The sequence below is a fragment of the Dipteris shenzhenensis genome, chromosome 3, assembly GCF_047967505.1.
Source record: "Dipteris shenzhenensis isolate YYH24624 ecotype China chromosome 3, Dip_SZ_1.0, whole genome shotgun sequence".
NCBI classification, from domain to species: Eukaryota; Viridiplantae; Streptophyta; class Polypodiopsida; order Gleicheniales; family Dipteridaceae; genus Dipteris; species Dipteris shenzhenensis.
Genome location: NC_141598.1, coordinates 39738300 through 39756831, shown reverse-complemented (window position 1 = coordinate 39756831; position 18532 = coordinate 39738300). Strand labels below are relative to the sequence as shown.

The 18532-nt window shown below is 45.5% G+C and overlaps 2 protein-coding genes across 2 annotated transcripts in view; one reads left to right on the top strand and one right to left on the bottom strand.

Moving 5' to 3' along the window:
• The first annotated feature begins 638 nt into the window (after positions 1–638).
• The window catches only part of LOC147903791 (Sec23/Sec24 protein transport family protein), a 29857-nt gene continuing 11963 nt past the window's right edge, over positions 639–18532 (top strand). Inside the window, exon 1 of the mRNA XM_087401303.1 lies at positions 639–1842. Within this exon, the coding sequence (XP_087257429.1) occupies positions 1204–1842 (639 nt within the window). The 5' untranslated portion in view covers positions 639–1203. The remainder of the gene's footprint in view (positions 1843–18532) is intronic.
• Positions 648–1120, bottom strand: LOC147903792 (uncharacterized). Its single transcript, XM_087401317.1, has 2 exons — positions 1007–1120; positions 648–884 (listed from the first exon to the last, which is right to left on the bottom strand). The coding sequence occupies exons 1-2, from the start codon at positions 1118–1120 to the stop codon at positions 648–650; spliced, it is 351 nt and encodes a 116-aa protein (XP_087257443.1).

Here is an 18532-nt window from a genome sequence, read left to right as displayed (position 1 = left end):
AGCCATGCTCAACCTTATGGATGTGCTTGGATTAGGGGAAGGAAACTTGATTGTGTGCACATTGTGGAAGTCTATTGTCATGGTACAAAACGGGGTAAGCAAAGATTGCTCTCAACCTTAGTCTTGGCCACACCATCTCACACGAAGATGTGCCCTTGAGAAATAAGTGCTTGCATCCCATAAGGCTAAACTCCCAAGTGAGTAATCGATGAAACCGGTCACCCCCCTCTTCTCTCTCTCAAAAGTAGGAAGTCGAGTGTGGCCTCCGAGATCAAGTGCTTGCAATATTAAGCATCCCGATGCTATCAAGGGTGAATGCTTGGATGCCAAGGGTGCGCTCCTAGGACCCGAGTGCTTGCATAGGAAGCGACCTACTGGTCGGGTGAACTCTCCCTGTTCTCTCTCTCAAAGAGTTGGATCCACATGTCTCTACTTTCTCAAAAGTGCATGTTACTTACGTTGAGGGGTAGGGTTGATGGTCTCCTCCGAGGAAACTTTTGCACATGCTTAAAAAATGAGATTCTCTCTTCAGAGCGTGTCTGTTTCTTTGTGGCAGCTTGTAAGACACTTCCTTTGCAATGGCCATTCCCATGGTTAAGAGCAACAGTAATGGTCTCGGCTTGGATCTTATTGGAAGCTCCAACTCTTCAATCCTTCGGTTTCCCAGATGCTGCACAGGCATAGCCACTAAGCTGATCAAGAAGCGTCCATTGCAGTAGCCATAGCCACAAGAGCAAGATCGCAAGAGCAAGAACAAGAACAAGAACAAGATCAAGATCACGATCAAAGCAAGAGCAAGAGCAAGAGCAAGAGCAAGAGCAAAGAGCAAAGAGCAACTGAGAGCAAGACGTCTGCAAGAGAGCAAGAGCAAGCCATAGCCATAACTATAGCCAGAGCAGAAAGCAAGAGCAACAGCAAGCCATAGCTATAGCTACAGAGAAAGCCAGAGCAAGAGCAAAGATCAACTCATAGCAAGAGCAAGAGCAAGAGCAAGCCATAGCCATACCTGTAGCCACAGAGAAAGCAAGAGCCAGAGCCAGAGCCACAGCAAGATCAAGAGCAAGAGCAAGCCATAGCCACCAACAGCAAGAGCAAGAGCACGAGCAAGATCAGTTCTCATCGCCTCTACCTGGGTCTTATTGGAAGCTCCCAGCTCAGGTTTTCCCAGATGCTACACAGCCCTCTCCATCTCAAATCACCCTCATGGACTTCTCGGAGCTCGAGCTCTCTGAAGGCCTCCGCTGGACTTGGCATTCCTGGCCTTCCTCCCGTAGCTTTGTGGACCAGCTCGTCATCCCCCTCTCCATCATGTGTTGCCCCCTCTCCCCCATCCCTGACCTCCCCACCCTCAATTATGCCCCCCTCCTCTGCAAAGCCTGCAGGGGCATCCTCAACCCCTATGCCCGTGTTGATTTCCACTCCAAAATCTGGAATTGCCCCTTCTGCTTTCATCGTAACGTATTCCCTTCCAATTACCACTCCATCAGCGAGAGCAACCTTCCTGCCGAACTCTTCCCTACATACACTTGTGTGGAATATGTCTTGCCTCCCGTGACTGGGAGTTATGCCGTCAGTTACCGAACTGAGAGTTCGCCCAGCAGAGGAATGCAACAGGACAAACGAACAGGTCCCGCATTCCTTTTCGTAGTAGACATGTCTGTCTCCCAAGACGATCTCAAAGGTTTGAAGAATGCAATTTCGCAAAGTTTGAGCCTTCTGCCAGAGAATGCGTTGGTGGGTCTGGTCACGTTCGGTAGCCACGTTTATGTGCATGAGCTAAGTTATTCTGATTATATGAAGGCGATTGTGTTTCACGGTGACAGAGAACTGTCTACGGAACGGGTATGCTCTCTATCGTGGCCCCTGTTTCTATTCATTCTTACGCCATCCTGGAAAGATATATTGCTGCGGTTAGACAGCAGAGCACAATATAGGGAATGCAGAAAATTCAACAAAAAGGCTGAATGTGTTTACCGAAATAACTTTGTCTTTGAGCAATGATCTCACATACAGCATGTCATTGGTGAAGATTAAGTCTTCAAACAGGCACTTAAAAGATTTGCAATGGAACGCTCTTCTGTATTCAGATTAGAGACTCCGCGGGTCTTTAGAAACCCAGTATAGCTGCTTATGCTTGGGCACTGATGACGACATAAGTGTTGCTTTGCTTGCTAAGTATGTCTTCCTTTTGCTTTTCATAAAAGTTTTTGTTTACCTCTTTTTTCTTCTCTTTCATTTTCTCTTTTATTTTCTTTGTAGATTTTTGATCTTTAGAACAACAAAAAATTCTAAATTTGTATGATTGGACTTATTCTAGTCTTACAAAGGTATATATATATGTATATATAGAAACAAAATTACAGGTGCAACACCAAAGATTTACAGGAATACTGGTTTGGAGCAAACCTGATCTTCTTGGTAGATTTATAGGCAGCTCCACCTAACCCATCCTTGTTCTTTGACCATTAGCACATGGTAGGATCGGAGAAACAGTCTCTCTTCTTATCCTAAACCGTTCGTAGTCCCATCCATGTGCTAAGGCACTAAGTCACAAGGCAAGGAGGCTCAGTGGAAGTTTCGTTACAAGTGGGCCACTTGGTGAACTTTTAGACTTAAGTCACAAGGGCCCATTTGGAGCACCCTAGCCATGTTTTATTTTTCTGGAAAAAGAATAGCTCGTAGCATCTCAACCTAAGTCCTCACAAGGAGCATAGCACAGGTATATTTTCCAGTGGAGCTGAAGTGCTGAGGGCTGAAGACTGAGATGAGCAGAACTAAAGGGGTGGGACCTCTTATGGCTGCTGCTCCCTGCCTCATGTACGCTGACCTGGAAGAGGCCGACTGGACATCTGCTGCAGTACCCAACCTGTGCCAACGTGGCATCTGCTAACATGGCTGTCGGCTGACCGCCATACGGCAGTTCTAATTGCAGCCATGCATGCAACTGTACAACATCCATGTACCCTCCTAGCTGTATATCTGATGGCATGGCATTATACGTCCAAGATCAGCCTCCTTCTTCATTCAGGATCTGTTGTCTCACATGGAAAGTGTCCCATGCTGACTTGCTTTCAGCATATTTACCAGGGAAGGTTCCGGGGACTCGGGTGTCGGAACAGAATGTTCCGGGAAGGGGAAACAGGAACTGGAATGCCATATCATATGGAAACATACCAAAATAGGAAAAGAAAACCATTTTAGCAGCTCTAAACTTTCCATTTCAGCTTTAGACTTTTAAAGACACAAAACTCAAAACTGAAATGTACATGTTTGCAATATGGATAAAGCCATAAAAGTGTAGAATACTATAGATCAGAGAGCATATAATATGCAAAATGGAAGAAAAGGAGGCCATGCCTTGGGCTTGAAGGCCTCAATACCAAATAGGACTCGAGACTATTGAGTCAAGTACATGGTATAGAGAAAATGGTCTGAAGATGGCAATAGCAATAGAGGCCTCTCCCTCATCCTGCTGAGCCTCATAATCCTGGTCCTGGTTCTGGGCCTCGTTGCAATAATGGAGCATCTGCTGCATAGTCCTCCCTCCAATGAACGGAGGAAATCTTGAACCTGTCATTCCATGCATCCTCCAAACCAAAAAACCCTTTTCCTTGCCTATAATATGACAGCTCCCGCACTTTTCTCCTATCATCGGCACTTGAGACAAGTCGTCTCAATACCTTCTCCCTGTTAAAAAGGACCCAACAGAGGGTACACGCAGCGGAAGACTTATAGTAATGCCCAGGAGCTCACACAGTGTGCGGTGTGGGTGTGGAATCACAGACTTCTTTACTTATGTGCATACAATAGGTGTGCAGACTCATCAATAGACAATGAACCAACCAGATAGAGAAACCACCAAAATATATATTTCCGTCCACAACTATGGACACAATACAAAAGAGACAGATCGAGAGTCCCACCAATGGTGTGGTCCTCTGATCTTACCACAAAGTCCTTCTCCTATCTGCTGGCTATCTCTAGACTCGAGTCCGCGTGCTCCACCTCGAGCTTTTGTGGACTTTCCGTCCAGATCACAACACCTTGCTGCCCTGAGAGACAGCCAAGATTCAGCCCTTGTGAGCTCAGTCTGCAGCACACCTTCTACTCTCCTTCACCTCCAAGATGAGGCCCAAGAAAATCTCTTCTGGCTGCTCCTGTCTGCTGCTGGTTCTGCTGAACTGTTGGATGTGAAATGAGGCCCAGGGCCTCTCCTTTTATAGGCCCCAAGGGGGCTGGCAAAAAACCGACCAGCCTGTTATAGACTGGCCGACCAGACTGGCCGACCAGTCTGTGGCTGGTCCAGCCCTAAAAGGGCACACCCCCCAGGGCTTTTGGCCCACACTTTCAGGGTCCTTTGGCCCTCCATTCAAGGCAGGTATCCAGCCTATAAAAGGCCTGCCTCCTGCCCACTGACAGCCACATTTCCTGCTAAATATCTGGGCCTGCACTCCCTGCCATATCTGTGCCTCTGCCAGGCCCTCTTCCCAGCCACGTGTGCAGCGCCGTACACTGCTGATGTCATCGCGCCCTGCCAGGTCAGATCTAGGGCTTGCTGTCCCCGCCTTCTGCTCCTTCCACAGGTTCCGTCCTTTGCAGCCTTCTTCTCTTGTGAGGTGCTGCCCATGTGGCAGTCCCCTCTCTCTTTCTTCTCTGGGCATCTTCTGCCCTAGGTCTCCCTCCCCCACGCTCTCCTCATTTGGGGGCTTACAGATGGGGAGGTGACCTTTCCAACACTCCCATCCTATACCACCTCTGTACTGTTTCTTGCCCCTTCTTTTGAAATTCTGGATCCAAAACAAAGGCTGCAGCCTCCAAAGGTGAATGATATTCTCTCCGCCAAGAGGTTGCAAGTGCCCTCAACACCTCCTTCCTCCAACCATACAAAGCATCTATACTTTGAATGGTCCCTTCATACACCTTCCCAATACAAGGACCATCCCCATCAACAAGCCTCAACATCAAAACAATAGGCTTTGTAAGCTGACGCAAGAGGCGGACGTCATCCCAAAAGATGTCATCCAAGACAATGGACTTATATCTCTGAGCCCCTGCAGAGTTTCGTTCACACCATGCGTCCCACAACAGAAATCAAGAAGCTGCCTCAATTGAGCTTTCAGCTTATAAAATCACTTCAACATGATGAAATTATAAGCAAAGCTTGTGTCAAAATACTTAAAGAGATTCGGCTTTGGGGATATCTTGCAAAAAATAGCCAAAATGTAGTGGTGGTGAGTGATGAAAGAGACAACATGATTACCCACATCAGTGGTGGGTTCCACCCAGTCAAGCTTACCAATATATTCAGCCCATATGCCATGCAAGGAGTGAAGGTAAGGTGAGGGTACTTCTCTTCAAGAATCCTCCCCGCTGCCCTGTTGGAGTTCTCACCATAAAAAACAAACTGAATGACCTGATCTGATCCCACATATTCAACGGACTCCATCCAAATGCTAGCCAACCTCTCGGCTGACTTTCCCTCCTCTGAATTAGCAATAGCTTTAATAAAAGAGCTGGCCCCTTTGGAGTATTTAGCCTTGAATAGAGCAGCTCCTAGTGTCAATCCATCCATATCCCATCAATCCGACACCACATTTCAGCCATATGTCTTTGATGGGAGCCAAAGCCTACTCTGCCAGTCTTCTTTGTTTGCCAAAATTGTGGTGCGTAGGGTCTCACATGAGGGAGGAGCGTAAGTTGGTCCAAAGGCTGCAATCTCCTTCACTATAACAGTGAAATAAGGATTTGGGGTTGTTGTGGGTACATTTTGTCCATAAAAGAATCGGCCCACTGCATCATCTACATGTGCGGCAGTACTAAGTCCTAAGTACAACATAGTCATGTCGATAGTCGTCTATATGTATCAATCTCAGTATCAGCATCGACATCATCATAATCATAATCATCATCATCAGCAGCAGCAGCAGCAGAACATCAGGATGGATGAGGTAGTGGAGGCATGAGGTCAGCAATGGAGCGCTGTCGGCCCCTCAAGGGTGCAGTCCTAGTACGTCTCCTGGTCGTAGCGGCTGAGAGAAGAGGGAGAGAGTGGAGAGAAGGGGGGGTTGAGAGAGTGGAGAGAAGGGGGGTAGATTGGACTGAGAGAAGAGGGAGATAGAAGGGGTTGAAGCTTGAGAGAAGGGGGAGACAGTGGAGAGAAGGGGTGGAGAGAAGGTGGGGCTTTGAGAGAAAGGGGTTGAGAGAGTGGAGAGAAGGGTGGCTGAAGCTTGAGAGAATGGGGATAGAGTGGAGAGCAGGGGTGGAGAGAAGGGGGTTGAGAGAGTGGAGACTTGAGAGAAGGGAGTCCAGAGAAGAGGCTGAGAGGAGAGGGCTTGGAAGGGGGCTGGAGTAGTGTAGGAGCTAGAGATAGGTAAAAGGCTTTCAGAGCATTCAAAATCGCTCTATCCTCTTCTATGGGTATAGATGACGAAGTATAAAGGAGAATCAAAAGCCGAGATACTACTTGGATGGATCACGAGCTTGGACACGTACTTTGGGCGAGAGGAGACCACGAAACGTGCCAAGTTAAATTTTGCAACATTGCTTCTTAGTGGTTCAGTTGCCGTATTGCACCAGACTCAAGAAGTGCAAGGGACAATGGCCAAGACATGGGAAGAGTTGAAAAAGAAATCAAAGGAGCGGTTCCTATCTCCATATTTTGAGACAGAGATCCTTCTTGAATGGGATGACTTCAGACAAAAGAGATGAGAGTCTATTCAAGACTACACTGATAGGTTTTGGACGTTGTTACTAAAAGTGCAAACGATCCAGAAGAAGACGCCAAAGGAACAAGCACGAAAGTATCTCAGTGGCCTAAATGGAACGCTCCATGACGAAGTCAAGTGTTTTGATCCAAAGATTTTAAAAGAAATAATTCCCTTAGCAAAGAGGATTGAGGAAAAGAGGAAGAATGAAGGAAGATTTGGTACAAGAAGAGATAGACCCGAGTCTAGGAGGAAAAGAAACCATTGGAACTGACTAGGATTCTATTCTGGCAAGAAGAAGTTTGGGCAAGAAGCAGCTAGATCAGGAGACTATTGACAAGTACAAGAAAGAGGGCTTGTGTATCAGATGTGATGGGGCTCATAAATTCTTAGAATGCCCCTTATGAGACAGCCTACAGGAGGCAAAGGGCCAGCAAAAGTAAAGGCTGTTTTGGAAGAGATTGAAGATGATGAGGGACCCCAAGATCAGCTCCTAAAGGCATGGGGTCGGGTTGGTGACAAACCTGCCCTATTTCTTTTCGATCCACGCTCCACTCGCAACATCATTTCTTCAGAGTTAGCTTCTTCCCTGGGATTGTTCCGGCTACTACTAAAGGGAAGAGAGCTTCAGGGATGCCCCTTTGAACATACTCACACCAGTGAGTAGTCTTCTACGAGTTCATCTACAGGGTTATCTTGACCACTTGGATTTCCAAGTGGGAAACATAGCAGACGTCGATGTGATTCTAGGCCAACCTTGGCACTACAACATGCAGCCCCACCTCGATTTTCAGAAGAAGATAGTGATAGTGGTGCAAGGGGGACGCGAATTTCCTGTAGGAGTCTTTGGCAGCCTCATTCCCATGGTCAATCATATCCAAGCAAAGAAGGATTTACCTAAGTCCTTAGCTCCGGAAGGCTAGAGGACCTCACTATAGATTTGATTCCAGGAAGTTCTCCGCCTAACAGGCCAACCTATAGGGTCAGCAAGACATGAGGAAGAGATTCAAGAACTACTTGAACATTGTCTAATCAGACCTAGCAATTCTCCTTTTTGCTCCCTAGTCCTTCTGTCACTCAAAAAGGATGGCACTTGAGGATGTGTGTTGATTACAGGGCCTTCAACAAGATGGCATTCAAAAATCGCGTTCTTATTTCAAGGATTTATAACTTTATTGGACAGGCTTAGGGGAGCGAAGATGTTCAGTAGGATCGGTCTCAAAAGCGGGTATCACCAGTTTTGGTGATGCCAGATTTGCAGAATCCATTCGTATCTAGGCTGATGCTAGTGGTGGTTGCATTGGAGCAAATATTTTACAGGAAGTAGAGGCAGTTAGTTGCCTTTGAAAGCAGGAGACTTAGAGACGCCAAGCTGAATTATGATATTTACGAGAAAGAGCTGCTTGCAGTCATCTATGCTCTAAAAGTTTGGAAGCATTATCTCTTTGGCGTTGATTTCTTGATCCAGACTGACCACCAGATTGTTCAGTATTTTCTTGCTCAACCCCTAGTATGTGAGAAGCCCATGAGATGGGCCAACTTCGTGCCTGCATTTAATTTTCAGATTCAGCATACTCCAGGGAAAGTCAATATGGTTGCCGATGCATTGTCACGAAGGCCACAAGTAAATTCAATTACAACAGCCTATCATCAAGAACTTGCAGTTATGAAGGATCGGTACAAGGATGACCTGGATTTCTACAATATATGGACGCAGCTCAGCCAAGGCAGCGCCCATAAGGATTATTATCCTAGGGATGGATATTCATAGAACCAGAACCAGATCTGTGTAATAAGGGACCTGAAACCCAAAGTGATTGAAGAATGCCATAGTCCTCCCTTTGCTGACCATAGAGGACTGTCTCCGACCTCGCACAACTTGAAAGGTATTTCTATTGGCCTCAAATGAAAAATGATGTCTTTCAGTATGTTACATCTTGTCTAATTTGTCAAAAAGCTAAGTTTGATCGGCAAAAGCCCAAGGCTTGCTTCAGCCCTTACCGGTTCCTAAAGCACCGAGGCAACATATTTCTATGGATTTCATTATTGGATTCCCTAAGTCACCATAGGGACACGATATGATATGGACAGTAATTGATCAATTTAGCAAGCAAGCTCATTTCATTCCTTGCAAGAAGACTCTAAAAGCAATAGAAGCAGCTGCACTTTTTATCAAACATATTTTCATCCATCACGGGATTCCTGAGTGAATTGTTTCAGATCGGAACAGCAAGCTTACAAGTAACTTTTGGAAGGCCTTGATTGATAACTTGGGAACAAAGCTAGAATTCTCATCATCTTACCATCCAGAGTCTGATGGGCAAAGCGAGGCAGCAAACTAAGTGTTGCTGGAATTGTTGAGATGCTATGCTCATGATCACCCACAACTATGGGAGAAGTACCTTCCTATGGCGGAGTTCGCATACAACAACACTGTTCACTCATCTACAAGTAAAGCTCTTGCTGAGATTGTTTATGGAAAGCCATCACCATTACCTGTGTTGCGCACCAAAGACGAAGTCTTCGCAGCATATTAGTTTATTGAGGACAAAAGAATGGCTTATGTGTATGTTCGCACACACATACTACAAGCTCAGGAGCATTAAAGGAACCCAACAAATCGGCGACGGAGGGCGAGGGAGTTCAAAGAAGGTGAATGGGTTTTATTAAGATTCAACAAGGCAAGACTCGAATCCAAAGTTGGGAATAGAGTTGTTTATGTCAAGCTTGTGTTGAGATACTATGGTCCTTCTCAAATCTTAAAGAAGATAAATGATGTATCATTCAGGTTGCATCTTCCATAAAATTGGAAGATCCATAATGCTTTCCATGTGAGCTTACTTAAGCATTATCAAGGACCTATCCCGTCTACTCCTACAGATGAGCCTCAACCCAAAATTGAAGATGAAGATGCAATCGTGGTTCCTGAACAGATTCTTTATCATCAGGACAAGCGTATTCATGGAGGCCGCATTGAACGCAAATATCTTATCAAGTTCTTGAACTATCCCACCACAGATGCCAAATGGGTGGATCGTCATTATCTTGCTGACTATCCTCATCTTATCCAGCTATATGAGGAAGCTTTGCGATTGATATCGCCTTCAGCGCGATCTGTCGCCCCCCATTATTGAGATCTCATCTTATTGATCACATGTGCGTATTCTTCTATGTGAGTTCTGATTGCAGGATTCACATCCCGGCTGGGCATCTTATGCTACCATGTGCACATACTCTCCTGCAGTTTAGAGTACTCTCTGCTCATGGCTGATCACCATGCATGCTATCTTCAGTATAGTGTCACCCTCAGTGTGACCAATTTTCAAAATTTTGAGCTCTTATCGCCTTCAGTGCGATCTGTCGCGCCCCATTATTGAGATCTCATCGTACTGATCACACGTGTGTATTCTTCTATGTGAGTTCTGATTGCAGGATTCACATCCCGGCTAGCATGTTATGCTACCATGTGCACATACTCTCCTGCAGTTTAGAGTACTCTCTGCTCATGGCTGATCACCATGCATGCTATCTTCAGTATAGTGTCGCCTTCAGTGTGGCCATTTTTCAAAATTTTGAGCTCTTATCACCTTCAACGCGATCTGTCGCCTTCAGTGTGACCAATCACCTTCAGTGTGATGTACCATCTTCAGTATGGTTCTTTGCCATCTTCAGCATGGCCATGGATCTTCAGTATCCATCAATCACATTTAGTGACAGGATGATGGAAGCTAGTGCATGGGGTGGACTTCACATTAGTGACGCTACGAGTCAATTGACATTAGTGACGCTACGAGTCAATTGACAACCTTACCGGATCACCCTCCACTTGGTATTAAATTACCAACATTAGTACGAGACTGATGACGCTTCGCACATCCACAAGGGTTCTCCATACCCGACCATTCCTCCCTAACACCTTCAACGGCCTTGGGGGTGAGCCTTGGTGTTGGGCTATGATGCTTTGTCAATGAGGACGGATCTAGATCGCATAGCTTAGTGACTTGGGAGCAATCTCAAAACCCAGTTCTTGAGTATCTAGTTTTGAGAGCCTTTCGAGAGCTAAAAGATGGTCTCAATTTGGTAGAATTATGAGTCCTAGGGTTAATTGAGTCCTAGGCCTCTAGATTCATTAACCATGGTGAATGGGTAAAATAATAATAATAATAACCATATTCATTAAGTTATTGAAGTATTAAATTATTAAAAGTTGATGCTTTTCCAAAAGCTTAGCTTTTTTGCTTTTTGCTTTTCTTAAAAGCTAGTTTATCCAAAAAGCTAGTTTAGTTTTTCTACTTTTAGCTTTTCTGCTTTTAGCTTTCTTATTTTTGGAAAAGCTACTCTATCTAGCCTGCCCCCTCAGATTCATGTAGTGAATCCTCCCCAGCTAGGCCATCTCCTCTTCCTCTTGCTGCGCAACAGCTTCCACCTTGCCGCCATAGCCTTCCAAGCTGCTGTTATTGCTCCAATTTGCTGCCATCTCTTCTCTCTCTTTCTGCGCACCTTATTCCAGCCTGCCGCCAGTGCTGAGAGTGCTGCCCTAGCGCTCTATCTTTGCTGCCCTGTCTACCCTTCTGGCTTTCCTATTGATTGCTCCCTCGCACGCCTAACCCCTAGCATTTCTACTCTTCGTCCACCTAGCTTGGTGATACTCCAGCCAATCTTCTTGCTGCTCTACATCCCTTCTGGGCATTCTCGTTGTTCCTTTCATCTGTCAAGCTGAGGGTGAGATAGCGATGAGTTTTTCTCTCTCATCGTCTTGACTATTTATACAATCAGCCTGCTGTATGAATCTCATTTTCTGATCGCCTAGCTGTTTTAGAGGGCTTGAAGGTACGAAACGAAGAGAGAGAGAGAGTGCAGGTACAAGACGAGTCGATAGAGCAGTCACGTCAAAACTTAGATAAGATGAAAATACACGAGTACAAAGTACTTGTGCCTAGACCTAGGACTAAGTGGCCTAGGTGTCACATAGGACTAAGTGTCCTATGTGGCCTAGAAGGCACTAACACTATAAGTGCCTACACTTATGCCTACAAGGCACATACCATGGCCTATAGGGCATCACTAGAACCACCAGAAGATGGCCTACAAACCACCCTCCATGGGATGGGCTGAAGTACTCTGGAAACGTCTTAGAATACCTGGTAGTTTCTGGTCATGGTGGCACATGTTCATCCAAAAGGATATAGCCACCTATGAATGTACAAGGAATGTCAGATCATGTAACAAAGGGAACCAAGTGTAAAGCATGTCGGAAGACTTCGAACTTGGGATGAGGAAGTGCCTTTGTAAACATATCTGCGATGTTGTTCTCTGTGGGAAGATAGGACAACTCTATGTCTCCTGCTGACAACCGCTCCCGAACATAATGATAGTGAACTTCAATATGCTTGGTATGCGCATGAAACACTGGGTTACTTGCAATGGCCAAAGCATTTTGGCTGTTAGTGTAGACAATAGTGGAGGATGTCTGGCAAATACCAAGATCTGTAAGTAACTGTCGAAGCCAAACACACTCTACTGTACGGGTGAAAGCTGCCTTGTACTCAGCCTCACAACTAGACGTGGCAACTGTCGGTTGCTTCTTGTAGAGCCAAGAAATACATGAATTGCCAAGCAAAAAACAATTGCCAGTATGTGACACTCTGGTGTCGGAACATCCTGCCCAGTCACTATCCATGTAAGCATGCATGGTAAGTGAACCCTGATCACCATAGAAGAGGGCTAAATCCTGAGTGCCTCTGAGATATCTGAAGACTCTCTTCACTGCCTGCCAATGCTGTGAACTGGGCATGTGCATGAATCTGCTGAGCTGAGATACTGCATACTACTGCAAGTCAGGTCTGGTGTGACATAAATAAATAAGGCATCCAACAGCCTGCTGATAAAGAGTGATATCACATGGTGGGCTCCCATCATGAGCTGAGAATTTGAAGCCAGGGTCCACTGGAGTAGAGATTGGCTTGCAATCCTCAAACTGAAAACGATCAAGGAGCTGTCCAATATACTTGGACTGAGACATCATGATACCCCCCTCAACATGAGCAAACTGAATGCCCAAATAATAATGAGCCGTCCCATGTCTGACATGTCAAAAATCTGCTGCAAATCAGCCTTGAAAGCTGCAATTTGCTGAGTATCTGGGCCCGTGATAAGCATATCATCCACATATAAAATCAGCACTAAAAAATCAGATCCACTCCCACGGACATAAAGAGTGGGTTCTGTGGGACTATTCTGAAAACCAAGGGATAGTAAGTGTGCATGAATTTTGGCATACCATGCCTTGGGTGCCTGCTTCAAACCATAAAGGGCTTTTCTAAGCCGGCATACCTTATTTTCAGAATTAACAACCTCAAAGCCAGGAGGTTGTGTGACATAGACTTCTTCCTGCAGATCCCCATGAAGAAAAGCGGTCTTGATGTCAAGTTGGTGCACTTGCCAATGATGATGGGCTGCAATGGCAATGACACATCGAATGGTAGTAATCCTGGATGTGGGAGCAAATGTCTCCTCATTTTTAATTCGTAGACCCACCGCGTTCCAATGGCATGCTTGCCAGGTGGGAGATCTACTAATTCCCATGTGTCATTTGAGGCAATAGATTGTAACTCAGCTTTCATTGCATCCATCCACTCTTTGCTGTCAAAAGCATCTTTACAGCACAAAGGCTCTTCATTGCAAGCTGTACCAAGGGGTGCAAATTCAAGAAAGTGAACATGCTGTATATTCCCTGATCTTGTCCGGGCAGCAAAAGGCTGATCTTGTTTGCTGTCCCTCAATGTATCAAGAAGCCATTTGGGAACTTGCCTTTGTTGTCTATTGACAGCTCTTTTTTCAATGACTGCATCATGAGTAGTGGGATCATTTTGTGCCGGAAGAGAAACCTGCAAATCAGCATGAGGTTGTGGCTGATTATTGCTTAGTGGAGGGCCTTCAGGAGGCTCATGTTGCTGCTCAAAATCCTCCTCTGATGATGGCAGAGGTAACCAAGATTCAAAGGCATCAAACATGTCAACATCTGGCTTTGCTTTGCAGTCCACAAGAGGAGAAGCTGAATGTTCAGCAAAGATCACATCTCTACTGACAATAATCTTCCCAGTATTTGGTGGATTTAACCGATACCCTTTGCTCTCCTGGCTGTAACCAATGAATATGCATTTGATTGCCTTGTCATCAAGCTTATGTCTCAGCTGAGATGGTACATGAATATATGCAAGAGACCCAAAGACTTTCATGTGTGAAAGTGAAGGCTTCCTGCCTTTCCATGCTTCATAAGGTGTAATAGTCTTTAATGCCCGTGTAGGTGACCTATTCAGCACGTAGTTGGCACACATTACTGCATCAAGCCAAAATTTATTGGGCAAAGACTTGGCCTTAAGCATGCATCTGGCCATCTCCATTGTGGACCTGTTTTTCCTTTCAGAAACAGGATTCTGCTGAGGAGTGTAAGGAGTAGTGCATGAGTGAATAATGCCCCGTGAGGATAGAAATACATCAAACTCCTTTGACATATACTCCCCCCCCCTATCTGTGTTGAGGGTGACAAGCTTGCATCCCGATTCATTCTCAACCATATTCAGCCATCTCTGAAAGCATAAGAAAACTTCAGATTTGGCCTTAAAAGGATATACCCAGTAATATCTTGTGAAATCATCAATGAGAGTCATGAAATACTTATACCCCCCAATGGCATTTGTCCTCATTGGGCCACAGACATCACTGTGTACTAGCTGCAATTTCCTTTGTGAGAGTTTTGGACAATTTTTCTGAAAAGGAAATTGATGCATCTTACCCAAAAGACAACCCTCACACACATGTTTGGAAACTGTGTGAGTCTGAGGTACATCATTTGCCATCTGCTGTGAATGTAGCTTTGCAAGAGCTCTATAATTGAGATGGCCCATTCTGTCATGCCAAAGATGAGTTTCAGCAAGCTGTGAATCTGAAATAGCCAATGCTTCAATAGAAAGTGCAGCTGAATGATGATCAAGGTGATAAAGCCCTTTTTGCAAAGTGCCAGTGGGAACTATGGCATTGTCATCGCGAAGATCATATACTAGGCATCTGTAGCCATCAAAAATTACTATGAAACCTGAAGTAGCAATTGCTGAAATGGAAATCAAGTTGACTTTAATGCCAGGCACAAAAAGAACATTTGTCAGAGTGACAGGATGGCTGGAAATGGATGTGAGCTGCACATCTCCAACTCCTTTTACAGCATATGAAGCATTATTAGCACATGTAGCAGTCCCCCCTCGAGGTGCATCAGCTAGAGAATGAAACAACTGTCTGCAAGATGTGACATGCTTGGAAGCACCACTATCAAAGTACCAAGACTGAGCATCATTAGCAGTAAAGAGTGCATCAGCTTTGGAGGGATCAAATGAGCAATGGACAGCCCATGCCCAATCATCCTGAAGAGCATGTGCATGTGAAGCATCTGCTGGCTCATGGGATTCAATGGCATGTGAGGCATTAACTGTCAATCTTGCTTTCTTTTTCTCTGAAGTAATGTGCTTCCTGCATTCTGAAATGTCATGTCTAGGCTTGCAACAATAGTTGCATCTTTTCTTCTTTCCCTTATCTGCTGTGTTTTTAGATGCATGGGAGGAATTGCAGCTGCTATGCGTAGAGGAATTGCAGCTGCTGTGCGCAGATTTTGGCTTGCCCATAGGCTTGGAAGCCTTGCCTCTTCCTGTCTGCTGTGAAGCAAATGCATGATCAGGAATAATGGCTTGTCTTTTAGCTCTACTTTGCTCTTCGTGCAAAAGCAAAGTAACTAGCTGGTCAAAAGAATAGTGGTCTGGATTACCCATGGCCACTAATCGAAGGGTTGTAGCAAACCCTTGATATGTATCTGGCAGTCCATTCAATGTGGTATTGACAAGCTGTGAATTTGGCACCACCTCATCAATGTTGGCAAGCTGTTCCATGAGGTCCTTGACCTTTGTCAAATATGCATCCATTGACTCACCTTCATTCATATTCACTTCCTGTAATTGCCTTCTCAAATATGCAACACGAGCTTCATTGCGTATCTGATAGAGAGAAGCCAATTTATCCCAAGCATCCTTTGCTGTCCTGCAAGACCGGATGTGTGGAATAATGATTCTCTTGCATGATAAAGCAATGCATGAATGTGCATTTGCATCTCTTGCATCCCATCTAGACTGTTCTTGAGTTGGAAGAGCAGCAGCAGGAGTGCTAGAGGAAGAGGCATCAGGAGGAGTACCCCCTGCAGAAGAACCAGCAGTAGAAACAACCACTGTAGCATTGGCTGGCCTCAGATCAGCCCCAGAAACAATATTCCACAAATGCTTTGCAACAAGAATATGTTTCATGAGATAAGACCACATCGGATAGTTGGTGCCATCCAACTTATCATCTTCACGAAGAACTCCAAATAAATCTTGATTGTTCCCAGCCATAGCAACTGTGATACCCTGAAAAAGACGTGAAAACCCAAAAGCCTCAAGGCTATCACTGCAAAAAGCTGGCTGTCCCAAAAATGACAGCAAATATCTGCAAATTTCTGACCCAAATCAAAGGGCAAATGGAGATCTGACCCAAATGTGACTGTGACAGGCAATGTTCAGTGCAAAAACAGCAAATTTGGCAAAAGCCCCAAATTTATTGAGGTCAAATAGGCCAAAAAGAGGGCAAATGTAGGAAAGCCCCAAATTTTGCTGAAATTTTGCAAATGTGACCCAATGTATGATAATCTGACCCAATGTCCTGCAAATGTAACTTAATGTCCTGCAATCTGACCCAATGTACTGCAATCTAAACAAGAAATTGCAGACTAAATTTCAAAACTCCAATATTCTTGCAAGAAATTACAATCAAAGGAGATGAAAGGAAACGAAAGCCCCAAATTTGGCAATGTCCTGCAAAAGCCCCAAAACTGCAAATGTTTGTAGATGACTGCAGTGAGACCAAGAACCTGATTCAAGCCAAAGCCAAAACAGGTACGGAACCTGTAGTGAAACTGTACGGAATACCCAGATCAAGTACAAGCTGTACAATCAGCTGTTCTACATGTACATGTGTACGGGAAGCTAGTACAAGTTGCTTACGACTGATCTGTAGGTATACATGTACGGAAGATTGACGAAAACAGGTACCGTGTACGGAACATGTACGGTGCAAGTACCTTGTACGGAGTTCCTACGCAGGTACAACTGTACAGTGAAAGTACCTTGTACGGAGTTCCTACACAGTTACAACTGTACGGTGTAGGTACCTTGTACGGCGAATCTACTGAAGGTACAACGATGCAGGTACGGACGTGCACTACGGCAACGCGACGTGCAGGTACGACGATGCGTAGTACGGACGCAGATACCAGACTTTTCGTACGACTGTACGGAAGGGAATGCAGTTACACCTTTGGTTTGGGAAGCTGGACGCCTAGATCTTGGACAACAGCTGAAGAGCCTCGAACAAGCTTGGAATGTGTCGACCAGCAGGGCAGAAAACTCCCAATGAGCAATGGAGGACTCGGGGGCTGAGGAGAGTTGGAAGACTAGAGCAATACCTACTCTGATACCACTGAAGGTACGAAACGAAGAGAGAGAGAGAGAGAGAGTGCAGGTACAAGACGAGTCGATAGAGCAGTCACGTCAAAACTTAGATAAGATGAAAATACACAAGTACAAAGTACTTGTACCTAGACCTAGGACTAAGTGTCCTATGTGGCCTAGAAGGCACTAACACTATAAGTGCCTACACTTATGCCTACAAGGCACATACCATGGCCTATAGGGCATCACTAGAACCACCAGAAGATGGCCTACAGGGCTGCCAGTTAATTCGTCTTAGGGTTTTGACTTATTCATGCTAAGCCTAATGGGTAATATCTGTTTTGCTTGCGTTCGAGGGATAAAGGAGAAGGCTGAAGCTGTTCATGTGGCTATCTTCACTAGGAACTTTCCATGGATTAGTGTGGGTCATATGTATATTTGGGCTCTATCTTTTCTTTTTTTTTTTGGCAAAGAAAGGAACCTTCTATTAATGCTTGAAAGATTTCATACAACACAGCAGCCCCGAAGGTGCTGAGTATGGAAAAAAACTGGAAAAGGCTGAAAGAAAGAAACCGGCCTGTTTCAAAGAAACCCAGCTCACTGCCTAGGGGATCTCTAGAATTGGGGCTAACAGCCAAGTGGGGGGACTATACAGCCAGCGAATCCCTCGGGGAGTGAAGATGTAGAAAACTCCTGCAGGCCAAGCCTTGCAGAAACGAGCACGCCTCTCGATAGTTGCCTTGGAGCGTGGAGTCCCACGCTCCCAGGTGGACCGTAGGGTGTAAATGATATCCTGCCAAATGGCAACTAGGGTAGCCGAGGGTGGAACCAAGTGCTCACCCATCGCAAGACTGCAGCGAGCCATTCAAATGTTCCAAGCTGTGATGCTGGCTACCACCTTCCAAAAACTGTCCTCCCTAGGAGAAGGAAGAGCTAGGCTGTCAGGAGGGCTTCCTCGTGGAGTGCAATCCTGTGGATGCTCTAACCCTGTATCTGGTAGGTTGGGGAGATCTCATCAATTTGAAACGCGTGTCCTCCCTTTGTCAACCAAGCCACCATCCCCCAGGTGTAGTCTCTATGAAGACTCTGTATACGTGTCATGATCCGGAGGGCTTCCATCCAGATCCTCGTTGCGCTACGACAACTCCACAAGCAATGCGGCATAGTCTCCAGGACACCATCGGAGCAACAATGGCACGGCCCCTCCACTCGCATCTGCTCCAACCATGGTCCGATGGGCAAGCCTCCATGGACGACCAGCCAGAAGAAGTATGAGATCTTCCTCACAACCGCGTCCAAAAC